The 16349-nt window shown below is 36.6% G+C and overlaps 2 protein-coding genes across 2 annotated transcripts in view; both read right to left on the bottom strand.

The window, feature by feature from the left end:
- crebrf (creb3 regulatory factor) overlaps positions 1-3901 on the bottom strand; it is a 34210-nt gene extending 30309 nt beyond the window's left edge. The window contains exon 1 of the mRNA XM_032576668.1: positions 3745-3901. The gene's annotated coding sequence lies outside the window, so the exon portion shown is untranslated. The remainder of the gene's footprint in view (positions 1-3744) is intronic.
- A 3395-nt stretch (positions 3902-7296) lies between these two features.
- Positions 7297-15758, bottom strand: pcyox1l (prenylcysteine oxidase 1 like). The gene is made up of 7 exons (XM_032577096.1): positions 15406-15758; positions 14255-14461; positions 13980-14154; positions 12815-13026; positions 12315-12455; positions 10649-11060; positions 7297-9392 (listed from the first exon to the last, which is right to left on the bottom strand). The coding sequence occupies exons 1-7, from the start codon at positions 15512-15514 to the stop codon at positions 9143-9145; spliced, it is 1506 nt and encodes a 501-aa protein (XP_032432987.1). The 5' UTR covers positions 15515-15758; the 3' UTR covers positions 7297-9142.
- Between the last annotated feature and the right edge of the window lie 591 nt (positions 15759-16349).

Genomic DNA, 16349 nt, shown 5'->3' with positions numbered 1-16349 from the left:
TAAAACACTTTATTTCAAGCCCCAGATGAAAAACCTTGATTGAATCTTAAAGAGTTAGCTCCAAACAGCCATCAGACAATGAAAAGCTCCAACTGCGAGCCTGCTGTGCTTATCTCATATCTCCCACCACCATGAAAACAGGTGATATTCTTTACCCCACAACACTGGATGTGATCCAAGTAGGCCAATCAGCAGTACCTCCTCTGGAATGAGTTACCCACTGATACCAGCGAGGCGCTAATTACTGCAGAAATAACAAGCCAGAGATGCCAGCCTCTTTATGAAAAGGGACATGTGAGAGCACACATCACAAAAGGTTGTTAATCCTGAAGCCCTGCATGCATTCGGACAGCGTGGCAACAGACTGAAATAGATGCTAAATAACAGTCGCTTGTCCCTAAAGGTTAGGGATTTTCATGGCTTGTTTAGATGACTAACAGAACGAGCAGACAGGTGGTAATGGGGCTGAGTACCACTTATTCTTTTCCAATCATTCACTTCAGACAGTTATGGGCATGCAGTATAGCCATTCACATTATCAATATATACAAGTAAAACTAACTTAGGTGTGTGTGTGTCAGGGGTTCAGCTGTTATTTAAGATGAACCCCTGACATCTTAAATAACAGATGTGAATGGAAGCAGAAGTATGTCTTTTCTACATGCTGCTGCAGGGTTTATTTGCAAAACAGAAACAGTGTTTTGTTATCAGTTGAGAAAAACAGGGTCTTTCACTTCACCCAAGGACACAAAATGTATCAAGATTAGTGAACTATTTTTGTAAGTAAGACTAATGGATGTCTGGAGAGCAACTTTACTTTTTACTTAATGGCATCACAGGCTAATTAGAACCGTGAGAAATGCATTTCCTTGTAATGATGCACCTGTCAAATGGCTGCTGACTGAAATCAACCCTCATATTTTGATTAGTAAATTCGAGGTTTCACTTGATTCAAAAGCTTTAATGACTGGCAATTCTTTAATTTTCTGTTGGATTTAAAAGTATTACCTGGATTAAGGAACCTGCAGCACACCTTATGATCTCTGTGTGTGAGACATAACAATAGACTTAAAACTAAGTTGAAAATAGTTTTAGATGTTATTTTCTCCAGGAAACGAATTGGATCAATATGATTAGGGCAAATCTGATGTTACTGAGCTGGTATGAGATTCAAAGGACATGATGACTTTGACTAAACATACAAAGTTTTAGTGTACTAGCACAATACAGTATTAAAACAAATAATACAAAAGTATAACATAATCTCATTCCCTTAAATTAAAAGAGAAAAGCAATGACTACTCTGCTACAAAACAATATTTTACACTGATGATTATTGTTTTTGTTAATATTACTTTCACAAAACCTCATGGCTTATAGTTAAAAGTTTCCTTCAGCACTTGGAAACAAGAAACAGAGGACGATTCTAAAGGACATCAAGTGCTAATCGAATGTGTGAATCCAGTTGACAGAAGCTCAATAACAAAGCTTTAAACCAAGAGAGGAAAACCTCAAAAACGTAGAGCCACAGACACCTGAAGGTCACAGCCTCATTCAGTGGAGGTGTGTTTATTTAATAGGACAAAAGGTTGAGCAAACGACTCTTACTTAGTTTTAAAGGATCTTTTAATTGTGTTAGAAATAATCTCTGGAAGCAGGCCACTTGAGCTTTTCCTGCTGAGACAGGTTGGCTCAGTTTAACTCATTGATTTAAATGCTACAGAAACAGAGCCGCTTGTAGGCTGCAAAGCCTCAAAATTAAACCAGTAAGGCTTGGTTAAAAAATAGGAAAAAAAACAGCTAGCATTAAACTACTAATACAAGTCAAATATAAAACATGAAAAAAGTTTACTTTAATTTCACAGAGAAGCAAACATTCAACTTGACCTGTATTTGAACCAAAACCCCAAAACAAATTAACCATCTAAAAAATCTTGTTATACTTCATTTGGAAAGAACAGAACAGCAAAAAGGGCTAATATTTTGTGCTGTAATCATGTAAATTGAAAACTACTCTGACATTTTGTCCATAATTTTTATGTTAAGCCGATGTATCTATATTTAAGTAACAATTTAGGATTTATTTTTTTAAAAAACAACAACAATATTATTTGTGTAACAAATGATATGGTACATTATGCTAGCAGCAGCAGGAATAATTGTTTTTTGTTATTAGTAATTCAGCCATATTATGTATTCTTAATATAAAAACTTGTGCAAATATGGCATCTCCTTGAATCCATACAATATTTCCTAGCTGGAAACAGCACATTAATTTATAATGATGCAATTCATGTCATTCTCTCAAAGGACATTATTATCACTGTAACCAAGAGAGAGGTACAAAAAAAAATTCACTTTACATCAAACACTGTTGATGAAACTGTAATAAGCTTTAGATTTTTCCAAAACATTTTTAGGATCACCATGCTGTCAGTGGAAAGACACAAACTGACGTTTCGTTTAAGAAATAAAACCGTATAATTGATGTATTTCAAACCTGACAGCAGGCATTAGCATCACAGCCACTACTATTGAATAACACGCTGGCAAGTGTTACAAATGACCTATATTATTCCCCAGTAAAGCCAGAAAGTCACCAGTGTCTCGCCAGTCTCTGCTCCCATCACAGATCTCTGCAAAGCAAAACAAAACGTCAATCTAACAGTCTGTGCCAACACCCACGTAAGATTGCTTTCCTATTGGTCGAAAAGAAACCAAGGCCCGCCTTCTGGAGGGCCTGATAGGCCACACTGGCCGTCAATCACAGAACCTGCTTCATCATAAACAGCTTGTTTCAATCTAGGTTGAAGCAGAAGATAAACAACCAGGAGGCCTACATCCCCGTGCCCTACATATTATTATTTATGAGATATTTACATAAAATCACACAAAAAACAAAGTCTGCACAATAAAATCGTTAACATTTCGTGTATGAACGTGTTTTCTCGAAAAAACAAACATATATGCATAGACTTATTCACATTGACTCGGTCGATGAATCCCCAAACAGGATTTTTAAAATAAAAGAAAAACAAAATCCAATGATCTTGAAAGCATAAGGCTGAATGTTTGCACTCACAGTGTATCTGAGCTCGGATCACATGGATTTGCCGAGCATTTCTCCACCAACACAGGATGTGTTTGATGTTGGGGGGCGTGTACCATGGGACACCTAATGCTGCAAAGTCAGACTTTTTCCTCCACAATCACACTTCAACACTATTTACTTATGTAATCTTATATAATCTGAATGCACAGGAGAAATGGGTAAATATAATGATCGGTGCGATGTTTTTCTGGACAGTTTAGGCTCCTTACATAACAGTTGTTTTTACCCAAACTGACACGGAATCAGCTGCTCTACGAGCTTCGCGATACCAAATCAGCAGAAAGTCATCATAGTGATCTTTTGCAGCCAGCTGACCGATATTTATACCAGCTAATCAAAGAACATGAGCTAGCTAACGTTTTTCCTCCTCGACAAACAGCCAAAAGCTGAGACAAATGCCACTATAAGATTGTTTATTTGCATTTAATTCAATGTGAAAGAGCCGAAATTACACACTATGCCCTATTTTCACCTGCAACTCAGTCAGTATGGCCTCCGTCCGCCCCCTTCCTCATCCCAGCTGTAGCCCGACACTCAACAACAAGAAGCAGCTAGCTTCGAAGCTAACAAGCCATCGCGGTCGAAACACACACTCAAGTGTCCATAAACGCACCAGTACTGGTCCTACTCACTTTTAAGACTCCCATGCACAGGTCTCGCTCGTTGCTAGACTTCCGTGTTTGAGTTAAGCCGATAATTTTAAAAATATTTCCCTTTCCAATGGAGTCCACACGGTTTTACAGCTCTCTCGGGTTTGTTTTGTTTTTCTCCTTCCTGACGGGTTTCTGGAAAACGCGTGACTACCCGACCAACGTGGTGCACCCACCAGCCAATGGGAGAAGAGCTCCGAGCTGGAGAAAAACACGTTTTAATATTTTTGCAGGGTTTTATAGCTCAAAAGTCACAATGTGAAGTTGCAAAACAGCTAGAAGATGGCGAATATTGTATTAAAAAGATAACAAACATTAAAAGAAAAGTAGCACAGTTCTAATGTTTACTTAGGCGTGCATAATGATAATGTATTCTTAGTATACTTCTATATTATTTTGAGTAAACAGCCTGTTTCAGTACTTTGCTATTTATTTAGTGCAATGAACTGTTTTTGCTTTGCTTTGTTTATAAACTGTTTGAGAAAGTACTCCACCCCAGTTTTCGTTTCACTTGAAAACCGAAACTAATGTGGCAAATGTAATACTAAGAAAGCAATGTACATGAAAAAATGAGACAATTAAAGAGGTTAACCTTTTACAGAAAAAAGGGATGAAAATAAGATGCGAAGCTTTTCTTTCGGTTTCAAAATTGCTCAGGAGTAGTAAATGAAAGTTAAAAATGGTGAGTCAGTATGGAGGTCCAAAAGTGCCGAAGTTTATAAAGAAAATAAAAATCATCAGTTGCTTGAGTAATGAATTAAACATGAAAATAATACATTAGCAATGTATAGTTTATCAATAAACAATATTATCTTATTAGCAAGTCGAAAAATGTGACAGATGAATCAGATAATGATAACTAATTATGAAGGTCCAAAAATGCCACTATTTATAAACATATTTTAAAAATAATTATTAATTGTGTTGGAAATGAATTCAGATTTTATAAACAACACATAAAATTTTTTTAAATATGTTCAGAAAAAAGGTACATAAATGTATTTAATTTAGAAAAACATCCATAATTATGTAACTATTTTTGTAAATAATTGTAAGGCTGCATCCTAACTGCCAAAAGCAGCAAAAGGTGATAAATAAACAATCAGTAATTATTGACACTTTTCATAAAAAAAATGTAGGTATAAACAAATATTAAGGAAATATCTGCAGTGATTACATAATCAAATGATACATTAATTGATTCAATCTGAGATGATTATTCTAATCTGAGATTGCCAATGGCATTTCTGGATGTTTATATATTTGAATCACTGTTTAGTTTCCAAATACTGTGTCTGAGTAATTCTGAAACTGAAAGAAATGTTTTAGCATTTAGATCTTTTTGCTCCTTTTCTGTTTCTTTCTGTATTTTCTGTAAGTTGGCAAGTAATTAGGTGGATCTTCACTCTAAAAAGTAGACTTAAGGTAGACATAACCAAAGAAATAATAATAATTTTTCACATAGTGGCTTCAAATCTTTCACATTTAAATATTTAAGTATGCATTATTGACATTTAATAACAGATACACTGCTTTAAAGTTTTGTTTTAGTGATGGCATGGATAAATAACAGACTTTCTTTTATTATGTTCTGGCAAGTTTCACACTCGATATGTCTAAAAGCTGTTTTGTTTTTGTCCAAACGGCCACAACTGAGCCAGTGAACAAAACAATATCACAAGACTTTTTTTCCCCAAATAGTTTTATTTCTGCCCATTGAGAGACAAAATTTATTCCTTGAGGGGATTTTGATCCACGCTGTGTAAATAAATATGAGCAACAAACATATCCATGACAAACTTAAAGTGCCCAACAACACGTTTCAGAAACTAGCAAAAAGTAAAACATTTACACATTAAGAGTTTCAAAAGTGTCCATTAATCTGCTCCATGTTTCAGTTGTTCGAATATTTACAACACACAGCCTGCAAAGTATGACAAACAGCATATTGAGAAGATGTAGAGCATTAAAAAGTCAGAATGTGTGTGAGATCTGTGGAATTTCATAGCTGGCAAAGAAATGGGACTTCTCAGGAATTCAGCGCTGCTCGGAAGTCTTCCCGTGTTTTTCCTGTTAAGTTCTGCTAATAATTAGAGTTCATTTGTAGGGATTTTCATGCAGAAAGTACTGAACAAGCTTTACTTTAAAAGTTGAAAGTTTAAGAAAAAAATGTTCTTATTATGATTAAATGTCAATTTATAAAACAACTTATTGTTTTTCTGTTTATGCATTTAAAAATGAAGATTTACCAGGATGTGGACTACCGTAATTTGAATTTCTTTCCCTTTATCTGTAAATGTCAACATAAATTAGTAACTTCTGTAGGTTTGGAGTGGTTAACACTCATAATTTGTTTTTGAAGCACCATGTTAGACCCCGAAACACAGAAGCATAAACAAAAATGCTGTGGGAATATTTGTCGTGCATAGAGTAGCCTATAGAAATTATAACTGAGAATTTAAAAACTGCTGTTTTTTTCCTGCCAGTCATCACAATCAATTCTTCAAAGACCCTTGAATAGTATGAGCTAAAAAACAAACATTTAGTTCCCCTTTGTAGTATTTTTTAAATGAATTTGTTCACACAGGCCTTGCATTCAATATGACTGAATGTGAGCAATTTACCAAACAGGGAAGGACAAAAGAAAAAAAATCAGTCTACAGGAAAAAATAGAATACCAGTAAAAGATAAACAATGCTAAATACAAGATACACTTTACAGTTTTATTTGTAAAAAAAAAAAAACATGCATAATGTTCCTTTCTCTATAATTATTCACCACTGTGTTGGTTTGATGCATAACTCACCCAAACTTTGTGGTTATAGTGTCACATTTTAAGGCATTGCACATGCTAATTATTAAACACTTAATTAAAGTTTGTTTTCACTTATGTACAAACAAGATGCAGATCTTTATTAATTTTCATTCCACTCTGGAAAAAAGTAATTATTGAAGGGAATATGTTACAGAGTTAGAAGATTTACTGATTATCTCATTGTGTCAGCAATCTCAGACTTCAAACTTAAGATACAAGACATATTTTCCAAAATGCTTCTAACTAAATTAAGACAAAATACAGAATGAATAAAATTAGATTCATAAAAATTGTCTACTACCTAAAGTTCATCTCTAGATGAGGCTCAGCATCGCCTCTGACGTTTAAATACTCCCCATGTAGCAATAAAGCTGTGTAAAATACTTGTACTTAAAACCTAGAATGCCTTATCTTCTCTGATGAACTAGGCTGAGTTCAGGAAGAGGGGAGTAAAAAGATAAAAGCTGTAAATTAAATAGAACATGAACTTAATCCCACGGGGGGCATCCACATTGTCACAAGATCACAGCTCTGCTTATAAACTTGTGAGGAGGAGAATGAGATAACTGTAAAAAAAAAAAACAACAAAGTGAGGCACCTTGATGCCACTTGTAGACAATTTCTAAGATTAAAGAGATAAATGAAGTTTAATCACAAGACAAAATGACATTATTTATTAACGAAAGCCCCTTTCAGTCACAAGATATTCAGATGACAAGTCAGAAGACAAGAAAAGAGTTTTATTCTCCGTTCACCGACATTTACAGGTCAAACCCAGAAACAGATCAACATCATCCTTTAAAGTTTTACATTTTTAGAGAAGGGAATTGCTTAGTGTCGCTCTCATGCTTGAGTGGAAAGAAAATGTCATGTAAATTATCAGCAACAGCAGATCGGCGCTCGGCTTTGTTTTCTATCCAGTGTGAAAGCTGACTGGCTCCAGGCCCTGAAAAAAATTCTTTCCGCTGGATTACGCAACAAAAACAGGAAGGGGGAATCATTTAAAAAAAGAAGAAGAAAAAAAGGGGCGGCGGGAAAGAGCATAGCACCAGTGGTCACTGCATAGCTGTGATTACTCCATTATCAAGATCCCATCGTGATCAGGTGAAAGAAACTATCATCACATTTACATTTTAATTTACTAAAAGCCCTTTGAAAAGTTCATTTATTATTCTAATTCAGCTTCAGAATGTAATTTATTCATTTACCACACAGAAATATATCAAAAGGGTTTATTTAATTCATTAAATCGATGCAGCCAATAAAAAAAACTGTTTCTGAGACAGTTTAAATATTACATAAAGCAAAAAATAAAATTGCTTCTAATACAGAAATGTTATGTAATCACTGGAAAGACTCTGACTTCCAATTTATCCAGTATACAGAGGCTGACATAATAATCCATAAAAGAAGAAGCTGGCTGGTCACAGAGTACTGTATGGAAGCATTTTAATGGAAAGCTTAGTGGAAGGAAAAAATGTGGTAGATAAGGTTTAGCTGCCGCTTGTGAGGATTGTAAGCTGAAGCTATTCAAGAGTTGAATTTTAAGGATATGGACTTAAAATTCCATATACTTATTATGTTCCACAGTACAGTTACACACATAACTGTTTCCTTTCTTGTTTTAAACCCTTTTTATTCAGTTTTCCAAAGTCCTCGTCTTTGATTAAAGTAGATTTTGCGTTTTAGTTGGAAATCAAAGTCCCAAGGTCTCAATGAAGACAAGAGAGGATCAGAATCCAAGTTTCCACATTTAGTTTTGACTGGGAGAACCTCATCAAAGTATTTTGTGCTAAAAAAATTTTTAATTGGTTCTTGTAAAAATATGCTAACTTTGTTAAAGTTAACAGAAATATATTTAGTTACATGTTTAATCAATCTATAAATCCCAAGAGCTTTACTTTCTGAATTAAAATATTGAACATTTCTAAAGTTGCTCTAATTTATTAGGACTGACCAGTGAATTTGAACAAGTATCTAATTTCTCTGAGTTTTTCTTTGGCAAATAAAACAAAGCTGAATCATTTATTTACAAACTGCAGTAACTGTATCCTTAGAGTTATTATAGTTACATTAAGTAATGAACATTCACCACATCTGAAAACTAAAAAGCAAAGCAACGGTCCAGATACTTCAAGGCAAAAATATAAACTGGCTGCTTGACATTCTTCTTTGTGTGGAAAGAAAATTAACAAAAATAAAAAACATCCCATTAAAGTCCTGCAACATGCATAAATTCTCCTCTAATTATTTTACAAGCAAAGCCAACTGGAAAACTAAAACATTGCTCTATATTTGTTTAAAAAGTTTCGTAAGTTCTCATTTTATTTAAGTTGATTTATGACTAACTTACAGCAACAGGCAGATTTTATTATAGAAACGTGGTCAAGACACTACAAGAAGCTTAAAATCCTTTGATAAAAGATTCTAAGGCTAAATATTTGCAAGTTAAGATAAACAAAACCATATTCTGCTGTATCAACATACACATTCACAGATTCCCCCAAAAAATCCCTTTTAAATAAATTTTTACAGCTGACTTTTCTCCACTTTGAGTTGACTGGATCATAGCTCCGTTTTGATCCGGTGCATGAGATCTTTCTGGTCCACCATGTCCGTCTGTTTGCTCCAGCGGTGGTACGCCAGCAGGGCGATGTTCTTGGCTGCCACTGAGCTCATCTCCATGGCGCTGCCGGCCCACTCGATGCCGTTGAGGTAGTAGAGGTTGGGGTGCAGCTCCACAGGCGGCAGGCCCTGGCTGCTGCCGTACTGAGGGTAGGCCTGCCACTCCGTCACCTGGGCCGAATAGTACGACCTGCAGAGGTCCAGAAGGACGATATTTATATCTCACTGCAGTACAACGCAACATACAGAGGTGGGTAGAGTAGTCAAAAACTTTACTCAGGTAAGAGTAACACCACTTCAACCTATTTTCACTCAAGTAAAAGTAAAAAGTAGCCGTCCAAGAAATTACTAAAATAATAGTGAAAAAGTATTGAATAACTCAGTTACTCAAGTACTGAGTAACTGATCAAATTATCAATCATTTAATATTTAAAAATTACACCAGACAGACCAAAATATAGAGATAAGTGGAAATTTTAGGACCAAAATAACAATAATTCATATAAGTAGCAAAAAACAACCAAGTCAGATAAAAGAAATGTTTTCCAAATCAGTTTCTTTCATTATAAAACTTATGAAACTTTAACCAAAGCTGCAGGTCTGTGTCTGGTGAATTTTTGATTAAAACATGTTTGTTTTTCATTCAGTGGGGAGAAAATCCAGAAGCTTTACTCAAGAGTAGAAATACTTCATAATAAAATTACTCTCATAAAAGTAGAAAGTAAAAATACGCCTAAAGGCAAAATCTTTCAAAAAAGTTACTCAAGTGAATGTAATTGTAACTAGTTACTCTGATCAAATATGCGGTACTGTGAAAATCCGCCCACTAACTATGATTAAATAAAACCTGTATAAAAACATGAAGTTGGCTAAAAGAGATCATAAAGTCACACATAAAATCCCTGATCTGGAGAATTTCAAGAATGGATGAAAAACAAAGTCACTAGATGCGTTTCCATTGATGATACAATTGCCCCAATTTGATATTTTGAAAATAAATTTGGTTAATGGAAGCAGGACAATTTCTTTAAAAAAAAAATTCTAATCTTTCAATGAAAATTTGTGGCACTAGGATGCGGTGGTTATTTGGCCAAATCAAAATTGGTTTATTTTGCAGAACTGCAATGGAAACACGTTTTTCACGTCAGATGAGTCACATGATCAACAACCAAATGTTGCAGGTCTTCTGGTTCTGCGTCCTTAGAACCAGAACCAAACATGGAGAAGCAGCATTCAGCTTTCATGCAACATAAATCTGGAAAACAAGGTTTTAAAGTTTGATGTTGGTCAACATCGAATATGTTGACCAACATATTTGATGTGTACTGATGATTTTGAAGGTTTTCTCAGTTGTTGACTGTATGCCATCTTTTATGACTTTGTATTTTTGTGTTTGCTTTGTTGTTGAGCTATACAAACAAACTTGATTGACTTTATTCAACTGACCTGAAAAGTGTTTTGAGTTGCGATTTGTCCAGAGATTGAGGTGAAAACACCTTGTAGACGCCGGCTTCCTGCGGCTGCTTGCGCCGGAAGCCGGCTGAGATGTTGACGGGACAAACGCTGGCCACGCTGTTGAAGAACAGGCTGGGCGTTTCGGTCGTGAGGACGCTGGCGAACGGGAACAGGCGAGGGTCCGGGAAACCAAAGAAAGACGTGTTGAGGTAGCCGTGAACGATTGTTGCCACGGTGCCGTGATAGCTGCCGGGCAGCTCGTCGAAGGGAGGGGCGAAATCCTGGAACTGGAGTCCCGAACCGACGCTGGCCTGAAGCGGAGTCGCCAACACTATGATGTCGTACAGCTCCGATCCGACTCCTGACGCTGCGGTGAAGTTCAGCTGGTACTGCAGCACCTCCCCTGAAGCAGGAGTGAGACAGAGGAGTGAGAGAAGTGTTTAGTATTATAAAAAAGCTAATTATTGATTAGTTTTTATATATATATCTCTGAAACACGGCCATATTAGTAATGTGACCTTCCTTGTTTTATCCACAATTTTCACTCCACACCTTTGCTTTTTATTTTCAAGCAGTTATGAGGCAAAACCTTAAACTAGTACTGCGCAAGCTTTCGACAGGCCGTTGCTAGGTAACCAAAGTTAAGGGGAACTTGAACCTGCTGCTTCTTAACCAGCAGGTTGTTGCTAGGTAACCAGAGAGCCAGTGAGCTAGTTGAAACCACTAACCTTAGTTAGCTCGCTGTGAGAGGTTGAGAGCCGAAACTCTTTTCTCTGCCTACATCCCCCAGAATGCTGTGCGGTTCTGGATCGGAGTTCATTGAAATTATTGACAAATCTAATCAGATTATCAATTCTAATCAGTATTATCTACAGATATTGCTCACAAGGCTATCGCAATGTAAATGTTTAAAAGACATAAATGTAGACAGAGACCTGTTTTAACACAAAGCTTTCTGTTTAAATGTATTGAAAACTAGAAGTCAAACTATTAATCCTGTTCTTTGACTAATTTATTATTGCTGAAACCTAAAAAACAAACAAAAAATATTTTTCTTCCTTGACGGCTATAATACTTTTTCAGGGCCCAAGAAGGGAATGCAGAAATGTAAAAGTATTTTTTAGCTGCTTAAATTCAGACGTTATTATCCAACTAGCAGGAGTCTTGGATCTGTCTCCATTTGTTTCCCCATCACTGCTGTTGTGGAGCTCATATTTTTAAGAAATTTGAACTGTGAAACGTAGTTTTTTTTACAGGAGAAATGTGAAGTGACATCAGAAACTAAACCCTTCTGCTGCATTGATGTTTTGAAGTGAACACGATCATAAATGTACTCTAAAGTGGCCGCTTTATTTCAGTTATGTTTTCTGATTATGAAAGCAGTAAAATCTGTGAATGAAAGGACAAGCTGTGCTGGTAATTTCACCATTATGTAAGCAAAGAGAGCAGGGGAGAAGAAAATGTATTTAATGTATTTAACATGGTTGAACTGAATTTAGAACTAGTTCGTGTTCAGGATGAATCAGCAAAAAACTGCTGATCCCTCATTTTCAAAATGGCTAATCCTCTCCGCACAGCAACACAAAGTCAAATCTAAATTAAACTGGATTAGAAGATTAAAATAATCTTTTATCAGAAAATGTCAGTGGGGGTATACCTGAGAGGAGCGGGGAGATAGATGTGACCTGAGCCTTCAGTAAGTTAGCGTTAGCCATCTTCAGGAGTCCTGAACACACCTGCTTGTTTCCTCCTTCCACCGCCCACAGGTTGTTCTGGGCACCAGCCAGAGAAACAGCACCTGAAACACACACACACACACACGCACGCACATACACAGAAAAGAAATGAAGCCAAGAGCTATAAACCAATTATCAGCTGCCTACACACCTTCCTGTTCCCTGGCTCCCATAGGCCACCCCCCTCCTCTCACCTCGCTTTCCCCTCTTCGTTTCTCGACTTCCAGCCTCTCTCATACTCATTTCCTGCCTCTCTTCTCTTCCCCTCTGAGCTGACCTATATCAGCAGAGATGTGGATGCTTTTGTCATATTGCCCTCTAAATTCACCACCACAGTTTCTGTCCTGTCACTTCCATGCTCTTCATCTCCTCACCCCCTCCTCTTCATCCTCTACCCCTCATTGCTTCACACTGAGCTGACCTACAAAGGCGGGGATGCTGACGTTCTGTCCGTAGTTGACCCTCATGACGGGCGCTATGACCTCATCTATGAAGCGCTGCGACACGCCCAGCTCCAGCAGCGAGTCGGAGAGCGGCCGTCTGGTCATGTTGATGAAGCCGCTGCCTCCCAGAGAGTCCAGGAGTTCCTCCACGGAGCTGAAGGCGTAGCCGTGAGCCTGGTACTTGTAGATCCTGGATGGCAAACGCAGATTGCAGACAAATTTAGAAAACACTTCAATACATTTGTCTCATTCATGTCCGAAATGATCAATAATCAGTGCAGAACAAAAACGGGTGGAAAGATGAGAGTTGCCTTGAATGGAAAGAGATAAATCAGTTCCTGAGAGAGAAGGCTGATTTATTTCAGGTGGGTTAATGTTTCAAAGCAGACATCGAAGCAAGAAACAAAGTCTCGACTGAGTCTATAATTCATTTCTCAGATGCTTTTTTAAATTAAAAACAATAAAAAAATTCTCTTCATTAACTTCCTCCATACATAGGTCTGGCATCTTAAGTTTCACAGGATGATAAACTGTCCCAGAAGTTATTGCAATAAACGATAACATTGTTGTTTTGAGAACATTTTTAAGTAATATAATGGTAATGGCATAATAATGCAAGAATACATTCTGACAAATTCTAATGAGGTTCCTAAATATTTTGTAAGGACTTGAAATGTTTGCAGCAAGCAGCTTCAAGTACCGTTATTAAGCTAGCAAGAAAAAAAAAACAGTTGTCTTGATCCAATTTTGGAAATTGATCCAATATAGGCCAATAAACAAAAAATAAATAAATAAAATAAAAGAGAATTGGCTTATACAAGCCCGCTGATATGAGCTCTCTGCTCTAGCATTTATTCTGCCCCAGTATTTCTATCCAGCAACATTTGCATCCTGCATGCAGACACATTGGTTTATACTTGTTGTTCATGAGTATTGTTTTTTGTTTGATTAATATCACTTCCTCAAGCCTTTTCCAAGAATCCACACTACAAAACCAGCAGTAAAAGTGTGTATGATTTGTGTTGACATTGTATCAAGTTAACTTTGGTTTCTGTCAATACTTAAAGCTACAATATCAGTATCAAAACGTTGTAACGTTGTTACCCCTAAAACAAAAAGCAACATAAAATTTTTTATCTTTACCTCATAAATTTCTCCATGATTTCCTCCACCCACATCTGCAACCGTATGAAGCTGATCCCATAGCGCCACCAAAGCCGGAACAGATCCAACAGGTACCAGTCGGTCTCCTCCAAAATCACCTCTTCACCATTAAAGACGGCAGTCTTTCCTGCCACATTTCGACGGTATTTCAAACCTTTAAATAGATGAAAGGATAAATTTTACCCTAAGGAAAAAATAATTAAATGTTCTGTGACTGAATATCCCTGCCATTATTAAAACTTGTTATAACTCACCAAGCTGTTTGACAAATTCCTGCATGTGCAGGTTGAGGGAGTGAATAATGGATCCTCCAGACTCATATTCATTGTGGTTGACGGTTACAGTGGCCAGTCGACCTCCGACCTCGCCCTTCTCGAACACGTCCACCTGCACCTCCGGACCGAAGTGTTGGCGCAGGAAATGGGCCGTCGCACTGCCTCCTATACCTGCTCCAACCACAGCTGGAGCACAGAAAAAAGGAAGATAATGCAATGCAAGAAAACTAAAACGTATGTATTTTGTCTAGTTTCTAGTGCAAATATCTTATTACACTTAAAATAAGACTACACTAATTCACAGATAACTTTTTAGAATGATATGGGAGCTTGCTTAAGTCAATAATTATTGAATATTATTTGATAAAAAGTATTAGTTCCATTGGCAGATTTTTTTACTTAAAACACAGGAACTATGTCTTGTTTCAATATGTAGCTTGTTTAGAAATCCTTTGAGCATAAACTCATCATTTTAAGGTGTTATTTTTACCTAAAGTCTTTTCAAACCTTAAAAACATCTCATATACTCTCTTTGGGTCAATAAATGTCCATCCAAAATGTGGATGACAAAGATTCTCATACTGTTTCTGTCGAAAGCATTTCTGAAAGCCTCAACTGCTGTGAAAAAGTATTTCCACTCATTTCATCTCATTTTTTGGTCACAAATGTTTCCGAGTTCATGAGTTAGAATGATCTAGTCAAAGTACACAACATATATTCAGGACATAAATACAAATACAGTTGATTCACATGTACAGATTCTAATTAGATTCATATTTCTATTTATAAAAATGAAAATATATATATTTTTTACTTTCCATTTCATAATTACGCACTCTCCGTGTCGGTCCATCACAGAGAGTAGCAATAAAACCAGTAGAAAATTAAATGCAATGAATGAACCAATGAAGACATTTTTTAAAAACTGATAATAAAATGTTAGTCAGCCAGAAAATAGCGGTTATATATCTGTGTCTTTCAGAAATGAGCAACAAACAAATTAACCTTTTTTTTTATTTTTCATCTCTGTGTCATGTGTTGCTAGCCACCATTGCTAACAGTAGCTGAATCCAACGGTAACCTTCCGGGCCTGCATGTTTTAATCCTCCATGAGTGTGAACAGTTCTTACCGATTCGTGAAGGCGGAGCACCGTCTTCATGAGCGGGTGTCTCCGGGTTTCCGACAGCTGAGCAGACCGTTAGCACCACGGCGATGAGCGGGAGTTGAAAGCCGCCCATAGCCGCCGGTTGGGAGCAGCGCCGAGGGTAAGAGGGTTCGGTTCAGTTCCAGCAGGTTAGGTTCAGGTTATCTCCCTTCTTTCGCTTGGAGGGACATGCTTAGAAAAAATATGATGCAGGTTTATTTTACTGAGAATTGAATCAGTTAATTAAGTTTAATATGGTTCACAAAGAAGTACAAAGATGATTGTGAGGATGCGGTAGCAGAGAAGGGGGTCAGCATCATTTATATGCCACCGTGCGCCAAATTGGCGGAATCGTTCCGTTATTCAAAAAGCCAGAGCGGCGTAAACATCATCGTCATCTATGGCTGATTCAAATAGGGTAGTATAAAATAATTAAATGATTAATTTTTGAAAAAATAAATATTTAAGCTATCTTGCCTTCAAATACTTTAGTGTGTACAACTGAAAGATAAATATTAGGGGAGGCAGTGAAGAATCTCATCAGATGTACTGTATTATGTCTCTATGAATAGGCCCTAACATCTGATTGGTTACATTGCTTAATCAAGTCAATTTCAGACCAATCATCTTGACTATATTATTTCATATAGGAATGCGGCACTGGAAATATATAAACCTTAAATAAATACTTAATTTACTGTGATAGTATTTCAATAAATAATTTGATTAAGTAGATATTTATTAAACTGACTTAGACATAATTTTTTTAAATGCTGTCATATATGTGGCCCTCTATAGTTTCAAAGCAATAATGTTGGTTCAAATAAATGAAGTCTTCTCATATTGAAACGAGGCACTTTCCAGCAAGCAGAAAGATCATGCGCCGGCAACTTGAAAAGGAGCGGTAGCTACTACTGAACGAGTGTAGA

Source organism: Xiphophorus hellerii, chromosome 11 (genome assembly GCF_003331165.1).
Source record: "Xiphophorus hellerii strain 12219 chromosome 11, Xiphophorus_hellerii-4.1, whole genome shotgun sequence".
NCBI classification, from domain to species: domain Eukaryota; kingdom Metazoa; phylum Chordata; class Actinopteri; order Cyprinodontiformes; family Poeciliidae; genus Xiphophorus; species Xiphophorus hellerii.
This window is presented reverse-complemented; position numbering and strand designations above follow the sequence as displayed.